A 19,741-nucleotide genomic window follows, 5' to 3' on the forward strand; every position below is an offset into this window, starting at 1 on the left:
TTATGAGGCGCCCGCGGTGGCGGTGGTGGGCTGCTGGGGGACGACGCGGCCGCGGGGGCTTTTGCCGTCGGACTCGGACTCGTCGTCGCTGTTGCGGCGGGAGGGGCTGTCTTGCTCTCTCCTGGACTTTGTCATCTGCGATCCCGGTTAGCACACTTTGCCCGAGTCACCTCACTCCCGAACAAGAGACTTACCCATGAGCGGACACCGCCGACGAGACCCAGCGCGTATCCCGTGATAAAGTCGTTCGACGTGGGCGCGGGGGTGCCGCCCGGGGTGGTGGGCGGGATGTCGACGCTGAGCTTGGAGCGGTTCCCGGCGGCGGCGGCGTTGAGGTCGCCGTTCTGGATGTAGGAGGTGCGGGCGGCGGGGGCGGGGGACTGGGGCCGGGAGGCGGGCCAGTACTGGCGCAGCTCGCGGGAGAGCTCCTGGCCGGTGGTGGACCAGTTTGTGCGGATGTTATCGCGCAGCTCCTGGACGTGGCGCTTGAGGTCGAGCTCGTTCTTCTTGAGCCAGCTGACGTTGAGTTCCTGGCGGGGGGTGCCGCGCTTGAACTGGCGGGCAATGTACTTTTCGTAGTCGCGGACGATCCTGGTGAGCGGGTGGAGTCAGTTTCTGTGCTTCTTTGGGTTGATGGAGGCTGGAACACGAAGCTCATGATGTGCCCGTTTCGAAGGAAAGGGACCTACTTGGTGATGATGCCAGTCGTGCTGACGCCCTCGGTTCTCTGCGTGACGAGGAACTTGCCGGCCTCCTTGATGGGCCTGTAGATGTCGTCGCCCTCGTCGGCGCCGTACGGGATATCGTCGTGGGCGACGTAGTCGATCTTGTGGGCCTCGAGGAAGTCCGGGGTTACAATCCAAGGGCAGTCCTCGATGACCTCGTCAACCCATTTGCAGTGACGGATGGTCTCGGCGCGCTCGCGGCCCGAGAGAACAGTCAGACCCTTGCGCTTGTGTGTGTCGACGTCGCCGGCTACACCGACAATGAGGTAGGTGTCCGGGAAGGCCTTTTTCGCTTGTTCGAGCTGGCGCATGTGGCTGTTTTGCGGTCGCAGTGTTAGCATGTGACTTCTCTCGGCAGGGATAGAGGCTGGGAAACACGAACCCGAGATGGAAGAGATCGAACACTCCGTCGGCGTATACTCTCACGGGACGTCCGGCGGGGGGGTCGTTCGTCCTGTAGCCCACGGGGTGGGTGAGCTTGCCGATGGGGGGAGGGGGCATGGAGTCCTCGGGGGTCTCCTTGATGGAGACGGTCTTCTTCTTGCGGCCGACGCGCTCGGCGATGTCGACGCTCGCCTCGGTGGTGTCGCTGGGCTCGCCGGGGTCGAGGGTGTGGTCTTGCGCCGCGGGGGCGGAGGAGCCATTGTTGTTCTCGTGGACGGAGCGCTCCGAGTTGGCGCGTTGTCGCTTAGACGGGTGGCCGGCGGAGGCGGAGGCGGTGGAGTCGGTCTTGCGGTGGGAGGAGGTCGATGTCAGACGGCCGGTTTCCGGGGCGGTGCTGTCGCCCTCTTCGCCGGAGGCATCGCGGGAGGAAGCTTGGAGGTCTGGTTGGGGCATGGAGGCTGTTGTTGAGGGGCGCTTGCGTTTGCCTGCTGCTGAGGAGCTCGAAGGTGATGACATCTTGGGCGGTGTTGGTGGTGGTGGGGGGACCGAAAGGGTTTTGAGGGTTGCTCAAGATGTTGGACGGGATGGAGTTGGAAGTTGGAAGCGGTCTGCCGGCCGTGGATGAGGTAGTTGGTGGTGAGGGCGTGGAGCCGGCCGTTTGGTTAGGTAAGGTAGCGGGCCGCAGCTAAGGGGGGGCGGACTGTGTTGCTTGGTTGATCGGCAGTAGTATGTCGTATGTAGGAAGGGTTTTCGTATGGCGTATCCCGCGTGGGAGGATTGCTTGCGGGCGTGGGTGGTGGTTGCTGGACTGCTGTGCCTTGGTTTTAGTTAGGAGGGGTGATGGCTGATGACGATGGACTTTTTTTTGACGAGAGGGTGCAATTGGAGAGCGAAAGCACAGGGAAGGGGGAGGGTAGGGAAAAAAAGAGCTTAGGTAGGTCTGGGCCTGGGTTTCGGAGAAAGAAGGGCAATTGGACGGAAGAGGGTAGAATACTAACGACGGCCTCTGAGAGGTTTACACTTTTTGCGCGCCGCGTATTGGAACGGGTAGGTCCAGCCAGAGCCGTGAATGGTTGGTTGGTTTGTCCAGTCCAGTCGGAATAAAGTGTGCTCGGCTGATTGCGAGTTTTGGCCGGACGGGTGTGACAGCGAAGACAAGGTAAAGAAGGCAAGACAGAGCAGTAGAGCAGCAGAGCACAGCTACCTAAGCAGCAAGATTGCGCATATGATACGGACAATGGACTACCTTGTGTTAGACCTGCAGCTAGTGGGGGAGCGTCTACTCCGGTCGGCGGGATGCGGACCACGGGGGAGTTCGTGGGAAGTTTAAAGTTGGGTTAAAGGCGAGTTGACAGCTGACGGTCGTTAATCGCGGTTGTGAAGCTGCAATTGCTGTCACCCGAGTGCCAATGGAGAAAGGATAGTGTGTTGTTGGACTGTCTGTCAACTGGGTTCGCAAGTCGCGTGTCACGAGTGGGAAAATGCCACGATGTCCATCGAGATTTTGTCCATACACGTTCACAAATTGCATTGCGCGCAGGAGCGACATGCCTGTCCCCTGCTCCTCTTTCTTTTCCTTTCTCTCACTGCAACTCTCGGAAACTGCACCGGTGGCCTCTCGGTTGCAGCTTGCCTGCTGTGTATCTGTATTCGTACAAGTATCCATCCGTCATCCCGACGGACAACAGGAGCACTCCGAGAAGGAGGCGGACAGCTTGTACCAACAGCAGGACTCGTCAAGCTCGCGCCTTGCACATGCGTAATAATTGCCTCCAGCGTTTGTGCAAGACAGTGGCGTCATCCGACTGTGGCTTGAGCAGAGCAGCACCCCGTCGGATGCACTGCACAATTACGTCGGTTGGGGGCCCGCCGTCGGTGGCTTTGCTCTAGCTCGGCCAATAGCGTCGTCTGCTTTGGCTGAGCTGCCGCCGTTGCACAGAACCAAAAAGAAATAAAGCTAAAATACCGAAAAAAGTACTTACAAGGTGTGCGGGTCATTTCTGCCCGGCAGGGATGGTTCGAGATTTCACAGTTCTGTTGGGGAGGAAGTGGATTCCTGCTTCTCCAAACGGTACGTATCCGCAAAGCTCGCCCTTGGCATTCGTCGGTCTCTCCAACTGGGCAGCAGGAAAGGACGAGACACGGGCAAAATGGCAGGAGGATGACACGTGGGCAAGACACAGACACAGACACGGTTGAACTCCGGGACCTTCGATCCATCGTTTCTGTCGGAGATGGCAGCGTGACATGTCAGGTGACGTCGATCGGCTTTCTCTGCGCATCGGCCTGAACCTCAATTCTGGCATCGCGACGTTGGAATGCCTGCGGCGGGCGCTTTGCCTGCGATGGCTTCTGCATCGAAACTCATCGAAGTTGCGGCTTTTTTTGCCCTGCCTGTCTTTTGATATGACTAGGGAAACAATGCGAAGAGCATGCATCAAATCAAATTTTGGCCCGTCAATGCGCCTGACCCACTGGGGAAGCTTCCGCTGGGATGTGACGATATGCATGAATCGACTGCCTTTTTCGACGACGAACGGCAGGCGAGGCGGCCGGTCGAGGGCTGCCGGGTCGGCGGTCAGAATGTCGGAGTGCGACGCGGAGACGGTGGTGTGGGCCAGTCGGCGGACGGGGTGGATCCCGGGTGGTCGCCGATGAGGGCGGAACCGGCAACCATCAAGATGCAAGCATGACAATGGCTTTGAGGGAATCCAGTTGGTGTTAGCTTGGTGTTTGAAAGATTTCCCTCTTTATATGACATATCGTCCAGATGCCATCGACAAGCTTAGTGACGACTACCTCCCACTTTTAAGTTGTTGGCTTTTCAGGCAAGAGATTTCAGACAACAAAAAAATAAGACTATTGCAATATTCATCAATGTGTCACCAAATCGCCTGCCTCGCATCTTTCACGATCACTGTTTTCTCCTATGAAGCGAGTGTCACGTTTGACTGATTCAAGCCAGAGTCATTGCCTCATCAGCTCCATCCAGACCCTGTCCATCAAGGTCCCCAACCACGATGGAGCTACAAGAAACACCAAGACAGGGATCACCACTATCTGCAATGTCTTTCATTGGCCTACCTCACATTCATCCGCCGCTGGCCATCAAGGTAGATTCCGCAAGATGTCATTCTCTCCTGTGACTGCCCGACTCCGGCAGGTCGTGAACTCGGGTTCTGGTAGCACTGGTATCAAAACTCCGTCTGCCCCCATGTCTGTAAGCCGTCTCTTATCTGGTTCCTCCTTTACCCCGCGAGACGCACACACTTCATTCTCCTTCTGTTTTCTTGTCTCTAAATCCCAAAAATGACAGAACAATTCGTCCACGACGTGATCATAATCGGCGCCGGCCCCTGCGGCCTCGCCGTCGCCTCCCGCCTCTGCGAGCACTCCCCCTCCGCCCTCTTCACGGACGAGGAGCACCAGCGATACCATTGGATCCGCAAGTACGGCCGCCGCATGCCGCTCAAGAACCGCCGCAACGGCGCCATCCTCGAGAAGCGCACCCCGGCTCAGTCCCAGCGCTATTCCACGCTCGTCCTCGACGCCACGGGCGACGAGTGGCTCAACAAGTGGAACCGCCTCTTCAAGACGTTCGACATCACGCACCTGCGCAGCCCCATGTTCTTCCACGTCGACCCCATGGACCGCGACTCGCTCCTCGCGAGGGCCCATGAGCGGAACCAGGAGGGCGAGCTGCTCGAGCTGCGGGCCTGCGTCGGCAAGGAGATCAGCAAGCATCTGCGCAAGGCAAGGGTGAAGTCGAGGAATCCAAAGTGAGTTGCCCCAATTGTATCCTCAAGGCAACGAGGTCAGTCTGCTGACTTCACTGGTGCCAGACAACACGCCGTCGTCGAGGTCGACGAGCGAGACCGCAAAGACTACTTCACCCCGCCCACAAACCTCTTCGCCAACCACTGCGACTGCATCGTCGACCGCTACGGCCTGCGCGAGGGCCTGATCCAGAACGAGAAGGTCCAGGACATCGAGTACCGCGTCATCAAGCACGTCTCCCCGGACGCGAACCTCTTCGCCGTGCACACCGACAAGACAATCCACTACGCAAAGTCCGTCGTCCTCGCCGTCGGCCCCGCCAACGCCCCCACCATCCCGCCCGTCCTCGGCCTCAACTCCGACCCCTCCAGACCCCCGCCGCAGACCTGCCACAGCATGCAGATCCAAAAGTTCCCCGACCCCATCGTGCAGGCCAAGATCGCCGCGCGGCGCACCAGCAACGTCCTCGTCGTCGGCGGCGGGCTGACGTCCGCGCAGCTGTCGGACCTCGCGCTCCGGCGGGGAGTCACAAAAGTGTGGCACCTGATGCGCGGGCCGCTGCGCGTGAAGCCGTTCGACGTGGACCTCGCGTGGATGGGCAAGTTCCGCAACGTGGAGCAGGCGTACTTCTGGAGCGCGGACTCGGACGAGGAGCGGCTGGCGCAGATCCAGAGCGCGCGCGGCGGCGGCAGCATCACGCCGCCGTACCACAAGCGGCTGAAGCAGCACATCGCGCGGGGCAGCTTGGAGCTGTGCACGAATACGAAGCTGGCGGAGGCGCGGTTCGACGAGGAGAGGAAGGTGTGGAACGTGAGGACGGAGCCGCCGGTGGAGATTCCGGCGGTGGATTATATTTACTTTGCGACGGGCGTGCAGACGGATTATGCCAGTCTGCCGTATTTGCAGACCATGTTGCGGGAGTATCCGATTCATGGGCACGGGGGCATGCCGTGTATCAATGACGATTTGATGTGGAAGGAGGGTGTGCCGTTGTTCGTTACGGGACGGCTTGCGGCGCTGAGGTTGGGGCCCGGAGCAGGGAATCTGGGCGGGGCGCGGGCCGGCGCCGAGAGGGTTGCTTGGGCCATTGAGGACTTGATTCCGAATAGGGGTGGGGATGAGTTTGTGGAGGATGAGGAGATGAAGTTTGTCACCGGGCGGGGCAACCGGTTTGACAGTTTAGTGTCTGCTGGGGAGGATTGGTAAATTGTGGATTAAAGCCGTTAACTTGTAGATCTTGTCACGAAAATGGGCGTCGTGGAGTTGAGTAGGAGTATCGAAATATCAAACCTGGCTATTGAGTGCAGTACAGTACCTGAAGTCTTGCATGATTTAGTCCGTCATCGCATGTTATTGCGCCCAACGGCGGATAGAATGACGGACAAGAACATCCACCACCTCCCGGACCGGAACGGAGGCTTCAGCTCCTCGCCGAGTGTTCGGGTGGCTGCTACAACGCCACCTTGGCGCATGTCATGAAACGGATGCGCTCCCTGTCGCTGACATCCAGCCAGTGGAAGCGAGGGAAGATTTGCTTCTTCGTAAACAACCTTAAATCGCCTGCGTCCCTTTCATATTGCTTTGGTCTGGGGTCTTGAAGGGAAGTCTTAGTATAAATGAGCAAATGCGTCGTTCTGTTTCCACTACGGGTGCACAAGCCAATCTAGACCAGACGAAGAGTCCCCCTTAGGGTAACAAGCACTCGGGCTCGAGGTGTGATGCTGCGGTCGTATGCAGGTACCCGTGGGCAATCACAAACATTTGTTATGAGCAGGAAGGAGTCTCCAAGCAAACGGGATGGGAAGTTTGATTTAGGTGAGGCTCTTGTCTGTGACACCATGAACCCAGGCTGCGCATTCCGAGCGGGATTGAATGTCTGTCAGGCCACGGCAGTATGGTTCGAACCGAGTATATGATGCACCTCAACCGCTCTCCTCCTGCTTCATGTTCCCATGTGTCATCCTTCGTGTCTCCATCCATTCGATACCACATTCATTTCGTATTCCCATTCACTTTTTGGTTGGAAATATGAAGACTCAAATCATTCTCTTCACGGCGCTGAGTGGCGTCGCCGTCTCCCAGGTCACTCTGTATGGCCAGTGTGGCGGGTAAGCTTCTCTACATCTCTCCTCTCTATCACTTCCATAATTCATATAACACACGAGCACCCTTCAGAAGAAGATAATCGATAACGCTGACCGTTCTCCGTAGAGAAGGCTGGACTGGCTCAACAACATGCGTCGCCGGCACCACCTGCGTGCCCTACAGCGAATGGTATAGCCAATGCATGGCCGAAGATGCCGATGATGGCGCCAACCCCGCCCCGGAGCCCACGGCAGAGGTCTCATCCATTGAACCAACTGATGTCCCCACGGTGATTGAGGATATCCCAGCCTCATCCGTCGCCGAAGCCATCCCGACCTCCGAAGCAGCTGCACCCACTCCTTCCACGTCAGAGGATCCTGCGCCGGCAACGACATTGGCCACCGCCACCAAGGACGCGACAGCCACCATCGCCGCTCCTTCGGGAGTAACAAAGACACTCCCTCAGTCCTCGGGTACTGTCGAAACGGACGCCGCGATCCCCGTGTCTGGGACTTTTGACGGCGGGATGAAGCTGTACGACCGCAATCGTAAGTTGCCCCTGATTTACAGCAGCGTGATAATGATATGCTGATAGCAAACTAGCGAGTGTGTGCCAGGACCAGACTGAGACGGGCGAGGACGACGCCATGTTCATCCTCGAAGACGGCGCGACTCTGTCGAATGTCATTCTCGGACCGGGGCAAGCGGAGGGTGTTCACTGCAAAGGGACCTGGTACATGCCCTCCTTCTTTCTAACTTGCAAAGAGTACATGAACCCTGACACATGCGTGGACAGCACCCTCATCAACGTCTGGCACAGCGACGTCTGCGAGGACGCCATCACCCTCAAGCAGACCTCGGGCACGTCCTCCATCATCGGCGGCGGCGCCTTCCACGCCGCGGACAAGGTGGTGCAGTTCAACGGGCGCGGCACGGTCTCGATCAAGGACTTTTGTAAGTCTCCCTCACAGAACCCATTTTGAATATGATGAGAATCTGATTACGGAGCAACAGACGTCGAGGACTACGGCAAGCTCGTGCGCAGCTGTGGCAACTGCAAGGCCAACGGCGGGCCGCGGAACGTGGAGATTGAGAACGTGGTCGCCGTCGACGGCGGGGTGCTGTGCGGGATCAACACGAACTACGGCGACACGTGCATGATCTCGGGCGCGTGCCAGAGCGCAGGGAAGAGCTGTGACTTGTTTGAGGGGAATGATACGGGCGAGGAGCCGAGCAAGGTGGGCAGCGGGATGGACGGGGAGTCTTGCTTTGTGAGTGGGTTGAGTGAGAGCTGTTAGGTGCCTCGTTCGGGTGAAGCTCTTGGTAGTTGGTGGGGTGTTTATGAGGGGAGAAAGAAGGAAGCATGCGATGTTGTCAGCATCGTACCTTTAGCATCCTGTGGCTCGAGATTCCTGCGGTTCTTAGATTGAAGAACACTAACACGGCAAAAAACCTTCTTATGGTTAATATTGGGTCATGTACGAAATCTTTATGGAGCCAATCCAGTGCACAAGAAGCTCGACTCCGCCTCCAATGGCCAGATGGGATCCAAGAAAGCCATGCCGGCAATGCGATATGGGAGCTTTATCATGATATCAAGCAGTCTGGCTGTTCCGCCGCCATCACTGAGGTATACGTGGTGTATCAACAGACAGTGCAGATGATAACCGATAATCGCACAAAAGGGAGCGTATTTTCAGGGTTTTCTCTACATGTTCAAATATCAGAGCAGAGGAAATCACCAGATCGCAGTAATGAACGTGGATAATGCGAAGATGACAAAGCAGGCGATTTGCCTGCTCCTCCCAGATTCTTAGTGACAAACGGATTTGCTGTTCTGGTTGTGGGCTGAGTAATATGCTAGGCTGGGGACTTGTACAAGTATCCAGCTCGTCAAACATATACATGTGATGGGAATACGGTCGCGAATCGTTGGCTTTTCGGACCTCTGTCTCTGTTTGCCTATTAAAAATAACGAGACTCACAACTACCTTTCTCGGCATGTCCGTTGAGAGCATACATACAAGTCAGAACTTCTTGGTGTCATTGTGGCTATTTGCGAATTTTCGAACGTAACAGATCGCAGCATGGCTCATTTGAAGTTCAGTAGCTGTTGCAACGCTGACCTCTGAGTTTTATACCCGGCCTGGGCCGACGACCGGACCAGCCGGTCCACCAAAAGACCGGAAGATCCACACGGCGCCGAAACCCCACCCGCAGATGCCGATCGCCGGCGGCATCACCACCCTCAGCCTCCCGCCGAGCCCGAAGTCACATCAACACCGCCATCCCGCTCGAACTTACCACTCCGCCGGGCGCCGCCTCGTTCCTGGCCTGTCTCGTCTACACCACTTCCCCTGAATCCCATCACACCCAAACCCCGTCACTCGTGTTATGCTTACTGATGTTCTGCTCCCACTCCCGAAATATCCGAACATCCAGATCTCTCTCGCCAAGATCGCACGTCAGAAAGAGAGTATCCCTCTAGCCAAAACTCAATCCACCAAAAAAATATCACCTCAGCCCCATCAAACTTGGCACTCCATCCTCAACTTCGGATAGACGGTGGCGATAAATGGCTACGAGTTCATCGAAAATAGCTTGTCTATCTTTGGGACGAATTAAGAAATCCGGTATTTCTGACGTGAGAACACTGACTGCTGCTGCCACCACACCTATATCACTTGAATCTTCAAAAGTCAAGTTTTGTGCGCCGGTATGAACGACGACACACACGACAAAACCTACCTATTATTCCCTCTCGTGTCCATCACGCCCATCACGAAAAAAACTCTATTGCACACACGACGATGTTCTGCCGTAAAACAAGGCCGACTGTCCAGCCAAGCCAACCGAAAGCATGAATGTTAATATTCCCCTCACGACACATCCGCTTCAGAGAAGAGGGTTGTCAAAGTGTGTCGTGCCGTGTGAGCAGGGTACATGCGTCAGTCCAACATCCCACCCCCCGATAAATCAATCCCCTCCCCTTCCTGACACACGCATGTCCCCCCCAGTCTCCAAGATGCCAGCTTACCTCATCCCGAATCCGAACCTTTGGACCAGTCACCACCCTCTTTGCGTGTCTCGTCGTCCCCCGTCAAGTTCATCCGGAGACTCCGGGCTTGCGTTCTTCCCTCCCCCCGCCAATACGGCGTCGAGAAGGAAGAGAAAGGTTTTCTGTCCCATCCATGCCATCGCCGGCCACCCCATGCCAAGAAACCCTCCAAAAGTCTCTTTCGTTCCTCTTCTGTCCGCAACGCGCGTTACTGACCACACCCGCCGATGCATTCCTCCCAACTTATGCCACGGCGTGTGTTATGGCACGCCTTCACCGGAGTCGCATCACAGGCACAGGGCCGTGATAGCCGGGGGCATTCACATATACCGCCGTAAATACACACATGCAGCCATGCTGTCCTGTCTTCTGAGCAATTAACCAACTAAGAGAAAACCCCCGGCCGCCACACTGCCTTTTTCGGCCCGGCCTCCCCTCCCCTCATCGCACGAGAAAACGGCCGAAATCGCCCTCGCCGCGGAAAGTATACCCGGGGACCACCTCTGTTCCATCTCACACCACCCTCGACATGAAAGTATGAATCTGTCCCTCCCCTCCCCCCGTCACACCACCACACCCCCAGATTCTGGATTATTTCGGGACAAAAGACGCGCCTTGGCGGAGTTTAGCCGTTCGCGCGCCGTCTGTGAAACTGCCCCCGCCAACGCTGCGCCCCCCACTTGCCATGTGAGAACACGGGAGGAAGGCCGTTCCTGCAGCGGCGGTGGCGGCGGAGGCGATATGTGGAGGTGGAGCGATAGCTGCCATAGCTCTTGCTGCTGCTGCTGCTGCTTCTGCTTCATGACTTAGTCCCGGTGGGCGGTGGGATGATTGTTCTTTAATGAGGGGTAGGTAGTTGGCAGGCAAGCGAAGAGCAGCCGGCGAGAGACAGAGAGTTGCGTCCGAGTCGGACACTGTACGCCCTCGGGGTGGTGGCATCTGCGATCCGACGAACACCTCAAATGCCGGAGGGAGGAAAAAAAAGCCTTGGCCATATGCCGTGCCTCCCGCGGCTGTCACTGTCTGGAATGCTGTGCAGTTATTTTTGTGAAGCCCGGTGTTTCTCAGTTCCTCGAATCAAGATGTCGGCCGAATTACGCCCAAATATCGCCATATTGGGCATCGTTAATATCAGTCATCGTCAATTCACCTGCGAACAATCCGATCTAGTGTCTCTGCTGTTCGTAATATGTCTCTGACATTTGGCTTTACCGCTAAGTAACAAGATAACAATGAGGCTAGAACGAAACCATGAAGGAAAAAAGCCAAGGAATCCCATCTTGGTAGATTGACCCCTCCCCGCCCATAAACGCCGCCGCAAAGTTTCCCGGATCCTGAATCCCATTTTCCTGCCCCTCTTCTTGAGTAATGTTTGTGCGTCGAGGAGAAATGAAAAGGTTTTGGTTCATGAAAAGAGATTTTGTTGTGTGAGAAAAGTCCCGCTCTATGTACAGAAGTGAAGTTGCGTGTTTCCCATCTGTTTCCCTAATGTGTGTTTCCCGCGCGCCCTGCGCGGTTGTGACCCTTCCCGCGTTTCTCTGTGTCCGAACCCCTAACCGTTATAAAATCAAACAAATGCTTTGAGAACCGTGATCCCGGCTGGTATAACCTCCAATCCGTGCTGTCGTGTAGGTATGTACACTCTAGATATGTAAATGCAAGTTAAAGGAATAAGAGGGAAGAACATGACATGTCGAGAAACAAACTTTGGTCGACAGGTTTGTTGTGTGTGTGAAAACTTTGATACAGAATCGCTTCTTGCTGTGTGGTTCGTTCGCCTGTTGGGACTTTGCCACGGAAAACCCTGTTTCTTCTTCACCCCATATGCATGCAGTATGTAGCTTCGAAAAGGAAAAGAAAATGAACACCGTCTACCCAAGGAAAAGAAAGGCTTGTTTTAGCTTCTCTCGATCGGGTTCTCCCACTTGATCGGGTGCACCAGCATGCTGCGCATGCACAACCGGCCGGAGCTGTCCTTGTGCGACTCCTCCTGCATGCCGCCGCGCAGCGTGCCCTCGTTCGCGCGGCCGCCATTGGTGCCGCGGCCGTCCATCTGGCCGTAGCCCAGCCAGCGGCGCCACAACAGGCCCGCGAACTCGGAGTTGTAGTACCAGCTGGTGCCCTTGTGGTTGTGCTCGTTCTTGAGGTCGAAGGGCGACCCGTGGCCGCCGGTGGTGCCGTCGCGGCCGCCGTTGAAGGCCTTCTCGATGGTGTCGAAGGGGTACCACGCGCGGTCGAGGTAGACGGGGTGCGGCGCGTAGGCGGCCTTGAAGCCGTGGTGCAGGGCCATGGAGGCCGGGAACATCTCGGAGAACATGCTGTGGTGCATGCGCCACATCTCCTCGTGCATGGCGGCGAGGAGGCGGCGGCTGAGGCGCGAGGCGGTGACGATGGAGCAGCGGCGCGGGGGCGGCGCGAAAACCATCTCGTAGCCGGTGACGTCCTTGGCGAAGACCCAGCCGGACTCGTCGGCGTCGAAGAGCGGGTTGAGCGTGATGAGGTCCGCGTCCTCGCCGACGCCGCACTCGGCGGGGTCGCCGCCGCGAGCGCAGTTGGCGGGCATGATGGAGATGCCGGCCTCCTCGGACTTGAGGGACATGCGGCCGGGGAAGATCTGGGGGCCGAGGATGGCGCGGCGGCCGGAGGCGTTGAGCTCGCGCTCGACGGTGGTCGCGAACTCGTCCCAGGAGCCGTGGACGGCGGGGATGTAGTACTTTGAGGAGCGCTCCCAGAGGAGGGTGCGGGACTGGCCGCGGGCCCAGGCGCCGAGGCGGTCGAGGAGCTCGTAGTAGGAGCCGATGTAGCGCATGTCCATCTCCCAGTTCCAGAAGTGGGTGTACTCGGGGTGCTGGAGGGCGAAGACCTGGAGGGGCATCTGGGCGGAGCGGTAGACGCCGTGGATGTCGCCGTTGGAGGGGTTCTCGAGCGCGTCGGCAAAGTGGCCCGGGTAGTAGAGCTTCATCTCGGCCTCGGACCAGAGGGTGCAGAGGGAGTGGAACTCGGTGGGAACGTTGTCGTCGAGGATCTTCTGGACGACGGACGGGTCGGACCAGATGGGTGCCTCGTTGTCCTTGACGTGCAGCAGGAAGTGCACCGAGTACTCACCGCCTGACTTGAGCGACAGCTCGGAGATCATGGCGCGGAAGTTGATGATGGCGTGCTGGGTCCACTCGAAGCCGACGTAGGTGCGGACGACGACGGCGATGCGGTCGACCTTCTTGAGGCCGTCCTCGCCGGCGGCTTCGGGCTCGCTGTAGGCGGTGTCGTAGGCGGTGGCGGCGTCCTTGGTGCTGTTGCGGAAGCGGGCGATGTTGCGCTCGACGCATCGGTCCTGCGCGGAGCCCCAGTCCACGCGGCTGTAGTTAATCTTGCCCGTCTTGGACCAGACGATCTCGGAGCCCTCCTGCTCGGTGTCCTGGCCTTGTGAGGTGCCGCCCTCGCTGATGTCGTAGCCGAGTCCGTAGGGGCCGTAGCGTCCGAAGCGGTCGAAGCAAATGTCGTTGCGCAGGCCGAGGACGGTGTGGGAGCCGATGGCCGGGTCGGGCTGGTTCTGGGGGACGCCGTCGTAGGCCCAGATGTCCGGCACGGGGATCTTGTCCTCGTCGTCGATGAAGCACTCCTTCACGGCGTGGTGGTCCTTGAGGTACTCGCGAGACTCAAAATCTGGGTGAGCTGCGAGGTAAGGCGTGGGAGTGGGAGGGGTGTCATGGTAAATGGGCACCGTGGTTACGGGTGCGGGGAATGAAGCATTGGGATACTCTGCGGTGTGGTTGACGAACGGCACGATCGACTTGAGACCGTTGAAATAGCCGTTGAGGCTTGTGTGGTGTTAGTCGGGTCTCAACTTCAGGCTCATCACACTGTTCTTGTCACTCACTGCTTGAACTTGAGCCATGGCGGCATCGAACTGTCAATCTCTGGCATCTCCTCATTCGGAATTTCGGTTCCCTGCTTGTTCGGCTGTCCGCCGAGCCCGCCTATCCTGTAATCATCGCCGAGAACCTTGCCATCGCGCGTGTATAATGGTGTGTTGAGATATGCGAGCCCGAGCAGCAGCGAGACGGTGACCGTCCATATCACGACCCTACGGTAGAGGCAGTGCCCCAGTATCGCCCGCACCCGGATCTTCGGTTGGTGAATCGTCGTGGATGTGGGTGCGGGGAGGAAGAACTCCCCCTTCTCCGGACCGGGTGTGTTCAAGTACAGTGAATTCGAGCGGGACGAGCGGGTACTGGATCGCGTGCTGCTGATGGATCGGGTGGTGCTGGTGAGAAGAGACTGTGCTCGCTCCATGATTGTCGGAGAGAGAGGTGAAGAGAGGTGGCTATTGGGTATCTGGGTATCACGAAAACATCTGTTGGAGTTGTGGCCTGGCTAAGAGAAATCGACCGCGAAGGAAATCTAGAAGAAGGGGAATGGCAAAGGCTAATGCTATAAAGAAAGGACCACTGAGAAGAATATCGGTGCAAGTGACGTTGCCTTCCAACCCAGTCCAGACGCCGGCTCAGACCTTACTTTTCAAACAAGCAAGCTCCCAGCACCGCATGTTGGACGTATAGAAGACACAAGCCACATACATATCATGCAACAGAGCGAGCAGATGGGACCGACCAGTCGGCAGCGCAGGGGTGTTTGGCCGGGCTGATCTGCGGAGGAGGAGGAGGAGGAGGAAAGCAGAGGGTGCAAGGAGGATGTGCTAGTTGGGATGTCCAGGGTTCGGGGACTGCCGAGCCTCTTTGCCTCTTTGGCTCTGACTTGACTGTCCACCATTCCCACGCCATTCTGTCTCAGCTCCCAACGTCGCGGGGAGCGAGCAAGGACGGACCTTGAGATGCCATGCCGGGGGACAGGGGACAGTGAGCCTCAACTTGTTGCGGGCCAAGCTGCTAATGGTGCTTCTTCCATCCCTTCCCTTCTACCCCCAGCTACCAAGCCTATCATCGTATCGTTTGGATTGAACGTACCTTGGCAGCCTTTCCCGTATTGGCATTGCAGGAGTTGAGCCTAGCCCTCCTCCCCCCGTTCGATGTTGAAGTTAGCATGGCCCCCTCTTTCTCTCTCGCTTGAGTGATGACTGAGACGATACGAGGCCTTGGTTAATTCTTGGTGGTATTGGGCCCTTGCCGGGCCTGCCGTCCCGTCCCGAAATCCGAGATTAGGTGGGAGAAATTCTGGGGAATTCTCGCCTTGGATCGTCGGGGGCCCGTCATAGCCGGACACCAACCAGCTGGGCGGGTGGGAGTAATGTGATGTGATGTGTGCAAGCACAGGCGATACAGGCTTTCGCGAAGCTGTATCAGAGCGTATGGGATCAGCGGCTCGCTGGTAGCGAAAAGAGGAAGAGAGACTCGAGAAGATGAGAAGAGGTTGCGCGTCCCCTGTGGGGCGCTGGCTTATGCGTAGACGGTAGATCAGGCTCACGCCCAGTCTGCCCAGAGAGAGAGAACTGACTGCCCACACTGCCTGCGCCCTCCCTGCTGCTTCTTTCTGGCGGACAGGGTAGCATTCAGGGGAGGTGGTTGTAACCGGTTGCTTTCTTTAGCAACTGGGACGTGTGGTACGTGAATCGGGGCGGCGATTAAGGTGTCGACATGCAAGGAACGTGGTTTAAGCGCACGGGAGTTGGTGCATCTGAAACCGTCGACGTTGCGGCGCTGGGCGACGTTTCATGCCAAGCTCAACCCACGTTGCGAGACTGGTGCGATTTGTCAAGGGCCTTAGGACAGAAGGAGACGGAAAAAGACTGGAGACACCAAAGAGAAAAAGAGAGAGGTTGGCCCTGGGCTCTGGGACTTGCTGGGAGTTGGAGGGGGGGAAGAACCGGCGCAGGGACGGCCGTGGTTCATCGCTGCAGCCCTGGTTCGTTCCATTCCGTCTGCTGGCCTCATCCTTTGATGAAGCGACCCTCAAGACTCTTGGGTGCTACTGTACTCTCTACCTACTACTACTGCATACTTTGCCGTGGCACTAACTGAGAGACTCTCGTCTCCCGCGCACATAGTAGGCGCACTATGTTAGACTCTGCACTTCGCGGATTGATTCTGGACAGACAGGACAGACAACACGCTAATGTCGGGTGTACCTGGACTCTGGGCTCGCGACACTCGCACTAGAGCCAACCTAGAGCCCACCACTGTCTGGGACCTGGGACCTTTCGCAGCTTGCCCGTCCGTCCTGTCTGCGTCTGCGCCACGCGTGTGGTATGACTGGACTGTTTTGGAGGCCGTTCCTGTTGCGGCTCGGGTTTGGTGGTTGGCACGCCGCAGTTCGACAATCGCGACGAATGGGGAAGTTCATGGTCCGTTTTGCGATGAATGGTTGCGTCCCCGTCTCGTGTCGAGCCACCACTTTCTCACCCTCTCTCTATGCCCGAATCAAAAAATCCCATCTTTTTCGTGTGTTTATTTTGGCACGTCGTCGTAATGGCCCGCCACCGGAAGGCCATCTGACGGTGAGCCGAACACTCTGTCACCCAGTTAAAGACGCCCTTCCGGCACTTTAGCTTTGGGCTCAAGCAGGACGGGCGTACTTCCAGTCGGGTGTCTGCTTCAATCGTGCTTCTTATTTCGTCCGGTTACTTTGGACCTGAGCGAGAAGATGGTGGCTGCTGGTCTGCGTGACTTGTTTGCTGGGCCGCGCCAAGTTCAATCTGATCTCTCTTGCTCGCCGCCCTTTTTTGCACCAAAGCTTCTTTTTTTGTCAAGGTGAATCTCAATTACCCGTACTTCGAAGAGGTTTCATCCCGTAGGCAAGCCGGCTGGTATGCTGTGCCATCTTGGCTTTCCGTTCGCTGGACCCTTTGAATCTGCAAACGTATTACCCGTCCGTATCGAGAGGGCCTTTGCGTGCGCGCCCTTGACGAAGGAACGGAAGCATTGACGGTAGATGGCACGCCCAGGTGGTGGTGCCGGGGCTGATAGTTCAAAATGATCCGAGCCACCATTCATAATCAATTCGCCCCAGGTAAAGGCATGAGGCCGCCGTCGCCTCGCGAAAGCTGGCGGTTCAGCCCCGGCGATTTGGCCCCAAGATGTCAAGGGCCAGAGGCGTACGCCCCGAAGGCCCGTCACTTCGGCGTGTCACCTGGCCGTCAACGACGATTTGAAGTGTTCCGGCTTAGCCTAGCACCATCATGACGGCTAAGTGACGGGACACCGAATGGAACGCCGGCGGAGCTAGTCGAGATTAGAGCACGCCATCGTCGATGGATGGCGCTGTGGCATCTATCTCCGTCGACCGAGCCCCTGCTGAGCGAGGCGTTCGTCGTGAGATGGACGACCTCCATCGGGTAACCTTTTACCCACGAGCCAGGGGAGTCCACGACGGCATCAGCCTTGGGGGTCAACTCCAGACTCCAGGCCTCCAGAGTATAGTATAGTATAGCACGATGGTATTTCCGAAGTTAAGGAAATGGATGCATTCAACCTGCGTCATGCTAGCGGACGGTTTTGGCGCCCGCGTGAGCCGATATAAACAAGATCGCGTCACCAATAAAGTGATTAAGTTTCCCCGAAACTGAATTCTTTTGGGCGTCGAGTTGAATGGCTTTGCAAGGTCAAAGCTGGATAGCAAGCGCTTAGCTGGGTACTGACGTCAGTGCCGACAGCCGGGCGAGTTGACAGCGGGGGTATCGTGCGATGACATCGTCTGTCAGCTGAAATTGGTAGACAGCCTCGGGCGGGAGTTGAGAGCGGGAGGACGAAAAAGTTTGGGGTCCGGGGGGAGGAGGGACGGGGAGATGGATGGGATCTCTCTGCTCAGAGTGCGTGCTGGGGAGGATGGGGATGGGAGGCAAGGCCAAGGGCAGAGACGAAGAACGGTGAGAGAGGCGGAAGCTGGAGGTCTGGTCTGCTGGTCTGCCATCCTCTCCCCCGGCCATGACTCGTCCGAGTCGCAAAAGTGAGTTGAGACTTTCCAGAAAGGGCGACAACGAAACAAGTGATTGCGTGTCTATCGCGGAAACACTATTCTGACGCGCGACTGTCGACCCAAGATCATTACGCTCGCCCTAGATCTGAACGGCTTGTGTTTCGTTGTTTAGACGGACGGTCCAGACGGTCGGCGGATTACGGTTTGATTTACGCGGTACACGGTACACGGCCCGGAAGGTTGAAATGAAGACGCGAGGCGGCGAGAGTCGAGAGTCAAGAGCCAGAGAGAACGTGACAAGCGGCACGATGGAGAAGTGGAAGCGCGAGCCGGCGCTGCATTACCTTAGTCATCGGCCTTTGTATTCTGGGGAGGCTGGGGAAAGAGCTGTGCTGGACATTCTTGAGCTTGGCCCTTCAGCTGAACGTCTGACGGCGGCGGCGGACAGTGGTGAGAAGAGCAAAGGGCGGCGGGCACTGGCCTGCAGCTAATTGACTACTGCTGATTGGGGGATTCCGTCGGTGAAGCTGAAGCGCTGCACACCCTGGAAGCGTCCATGCTGCCAGCACTGAATATGCCGAGCTGTCATTACCTAAGCAGCCAGAACCTAAGTCACCTGACACAGCCCGGGTGGCTGCAGACGAGGCTGAAAACTCGCCTCAGCCACACCCTGCTCCCCCGAACCAGACTAGCGCCGTCCTGCCCTAGCCGCAGCACACAAGCGAGCACTTTCAGGAAAACGACGATTTTCATTTTTCCCCGCCAGCAAATTCATCGTCACGACACTCCGGCAAGCGACAATCGACAAACAGCCGCCAAGATGGGTGAGTACTAGCATGATGTCTTTCTCCAGCGTGGTCATTCTAGCAGTCGGGATTCGATTTTGCAAACGAGGGGGAATGCTTCCGTGATGCCCGAATATTTTCGACACCGCGCCGCCGCACCGCCGTGGCCACCGACAATTTTCGACGACGCGCACTCGACGAGGGCACGAGGGGGCTTGACGATTCGAATCACCAACGAACACGGCGACACGCAACCACCATCGCGACGGCGCACGACGGGGGGGAGACTCGAAGGGAAAATCGATTCCGACTGCAGACCATGAGGAGCTTTTGTGCGAGGATCATCTTGAAGGGACGAGTTGGCTGACACGGGGTCTGAAATGCAGTGAACATTCCCAAGACGCGTATGACCTACTGCAAGGGCAAGGAGTGCCGCAAGCACACCCAGCACAAGGTCACCCAGTACAAGGCCGGAAAGGTATGTCTACTGCACCAGCGCGGAGATGACGCGACCTCGATGACGATGCCACGGACGAGATGCTGATTCCTTCCTCTGCACCACAGGCCTCGCTGTTCGCGCAGGGAAAGAGACGTTACGACCGAAAGCAGTCCGGTTACGGAGGTCAGACCAAGCCTGTCTTCCACAAGAAGGCCAAGACCACCAAGAAGGTCGTTCTGCGTTTGGAGTGCGTCAAGTGCAAGACCAAGCTTCAGCTCGCCCTGAAGCGCTGCAAGCACTTCGAGCTCGGGTACGATTATTTTCCCGTTCTCCCCAGACAGCCACCGAGGAAGCTAACAACGTCTGCAGTGGTGACAAGAAGACGAAGGGTGCTGCTTTGGTGTTCTAAACGCATTGATTGTTTTCGGTCGACCGACTTTTATGGCTCCTTTCACGGCATACGGATCATCATCAGGCTGGAACAATGGCGAAGAGGGTTACCCGTTCTCAATTGCGGAACACTACATAGGGAACAAATAAAAGCCCTTGCTTGCGAAACGGAAAAAAGAGATCAAAAGTTCAATACCCAGTCTCCCTTCTCTGCGTTTCCCCGTCCGAT

The 19,741-nt window shown here is 57.3% G+C and overlaps 5 protein-coding genes across 5 annotated transcripts; 3 read left to right on the forward strand and 2 right to left on the reverse strand.

The window, feature by feature from the left end:
• GCG54_00011604 (putative choline-phosphate cytidylyltransferase) lies at positions 1-1,625 on the reverse strand (the record flags this gene model as incomplete). The annotated part of the gene is made up of 4 exons (XM_045411506.1): positions 1-135; positions 195-591; positions 690-1,040; positions 1,108-1,625. The coding sequence occupies 4 exons, from the start codon at positions 1,623-1,625 to the stop codon at positions 1-3; spliced, it is 1,401 nt and encodes a 466-aa protein (XP_045268564.1).
• Positions 1,626-4,418: 2,793 nt separating this feature from the next.
• GCG54_00011605 (uncharacterized protein) lies at positions 4,419-6,092 on the forward strand (the record flags this gene model as incomplete). The annotated part of the gene is made up of 2 exons (XM_045411507.1): positions 4,419-4,888; positions 4,952-6,092. The coding sequence occupies 2 exons, from the start codon at positions 4,419-4,421 to the stop codon at positions 6,090-6,092; spliced, it is 1,611 nt and encodes a 536-aa protein (XP_045268565.1).
• Positions 6,093-6,914: 822 nt separating this feature from the next.
• On the forward strand, positions 6,915-8,269 carry GCG54_00011606 (putative pectate lyase F; the record flags this gene model as incomplete). The annotated part of the gene is made up of 4 exons (XM_045411508.1): positions 6,915-6,994; positions 7,098-7,519; positions 7,575-7,925; positions 7,986-8,269. The coding sequence occupies 4 exons, from the start codon at positions 6,915-6,917 to the stop codon at positions 8,267-8,269; spliced, it is 1,137 nt and encodes a 378-aa protein (XP_045268566.1).
• Positions 8,270-11,926: 3,657 nt separating this feature from the next.
• On the reverse strand, positions 11,927-14,322 carry GCG54_00011607 (uncharacterized protein; the record flags this gene model as incomplete). The annotated part of the gene is made up of 2 exons (XM_045411509.1): positions 11,927-13,847; positions 13,907-14,322. The coding sequence occupies 2 exons, from the start codon at positions 14,320-14,322 to the stop codon at positions 11,927-11,929; spliced, it is 2,337 nt and encodes a 778-aa protein (XP_045268567.1).
• Positions 14,323-18,718: 4,396 nt separating this feature from the next.
• Positions 18,719-19,531, forward strand: GCG54_00011608 (60S ribosomal protein L44; the record flags this gene model as incomplete). The annotated part of the gene is made up of 4 exons (XM_045411510.1): positions 18,719-18,722; positions 19,070-19,161; positions 19,248-19,432; positions 19,492-19,531. The coding sequence occupies 4 exons, from the start codon at positions 18,719-18,721 to the stop codon at positions 19,529-19,531; spliced, it is 321 nt and encodes a 106-aa protein (XP_045268568.1).
• Positions 19,532-19,741: the final 210 nt, after the last annotated feature.

Source organism: Colletotrichum gloeosporioides, assembly GCF_011800055.1.
Source record: "Colletotrichum gloeosporioides strain Lc1 chromosome Unknown consensus_17, whole genome shotgun sequence".
In the NCBI taxonomy this organism is placed as follows: domain Eukaryota; kingdom Fungi; phylum Ascomycota; class Sordariomycetes; order Glomerellales; family Glomerellaceae; genus Colletotrichum; species Colletotrichum gloeosporioides.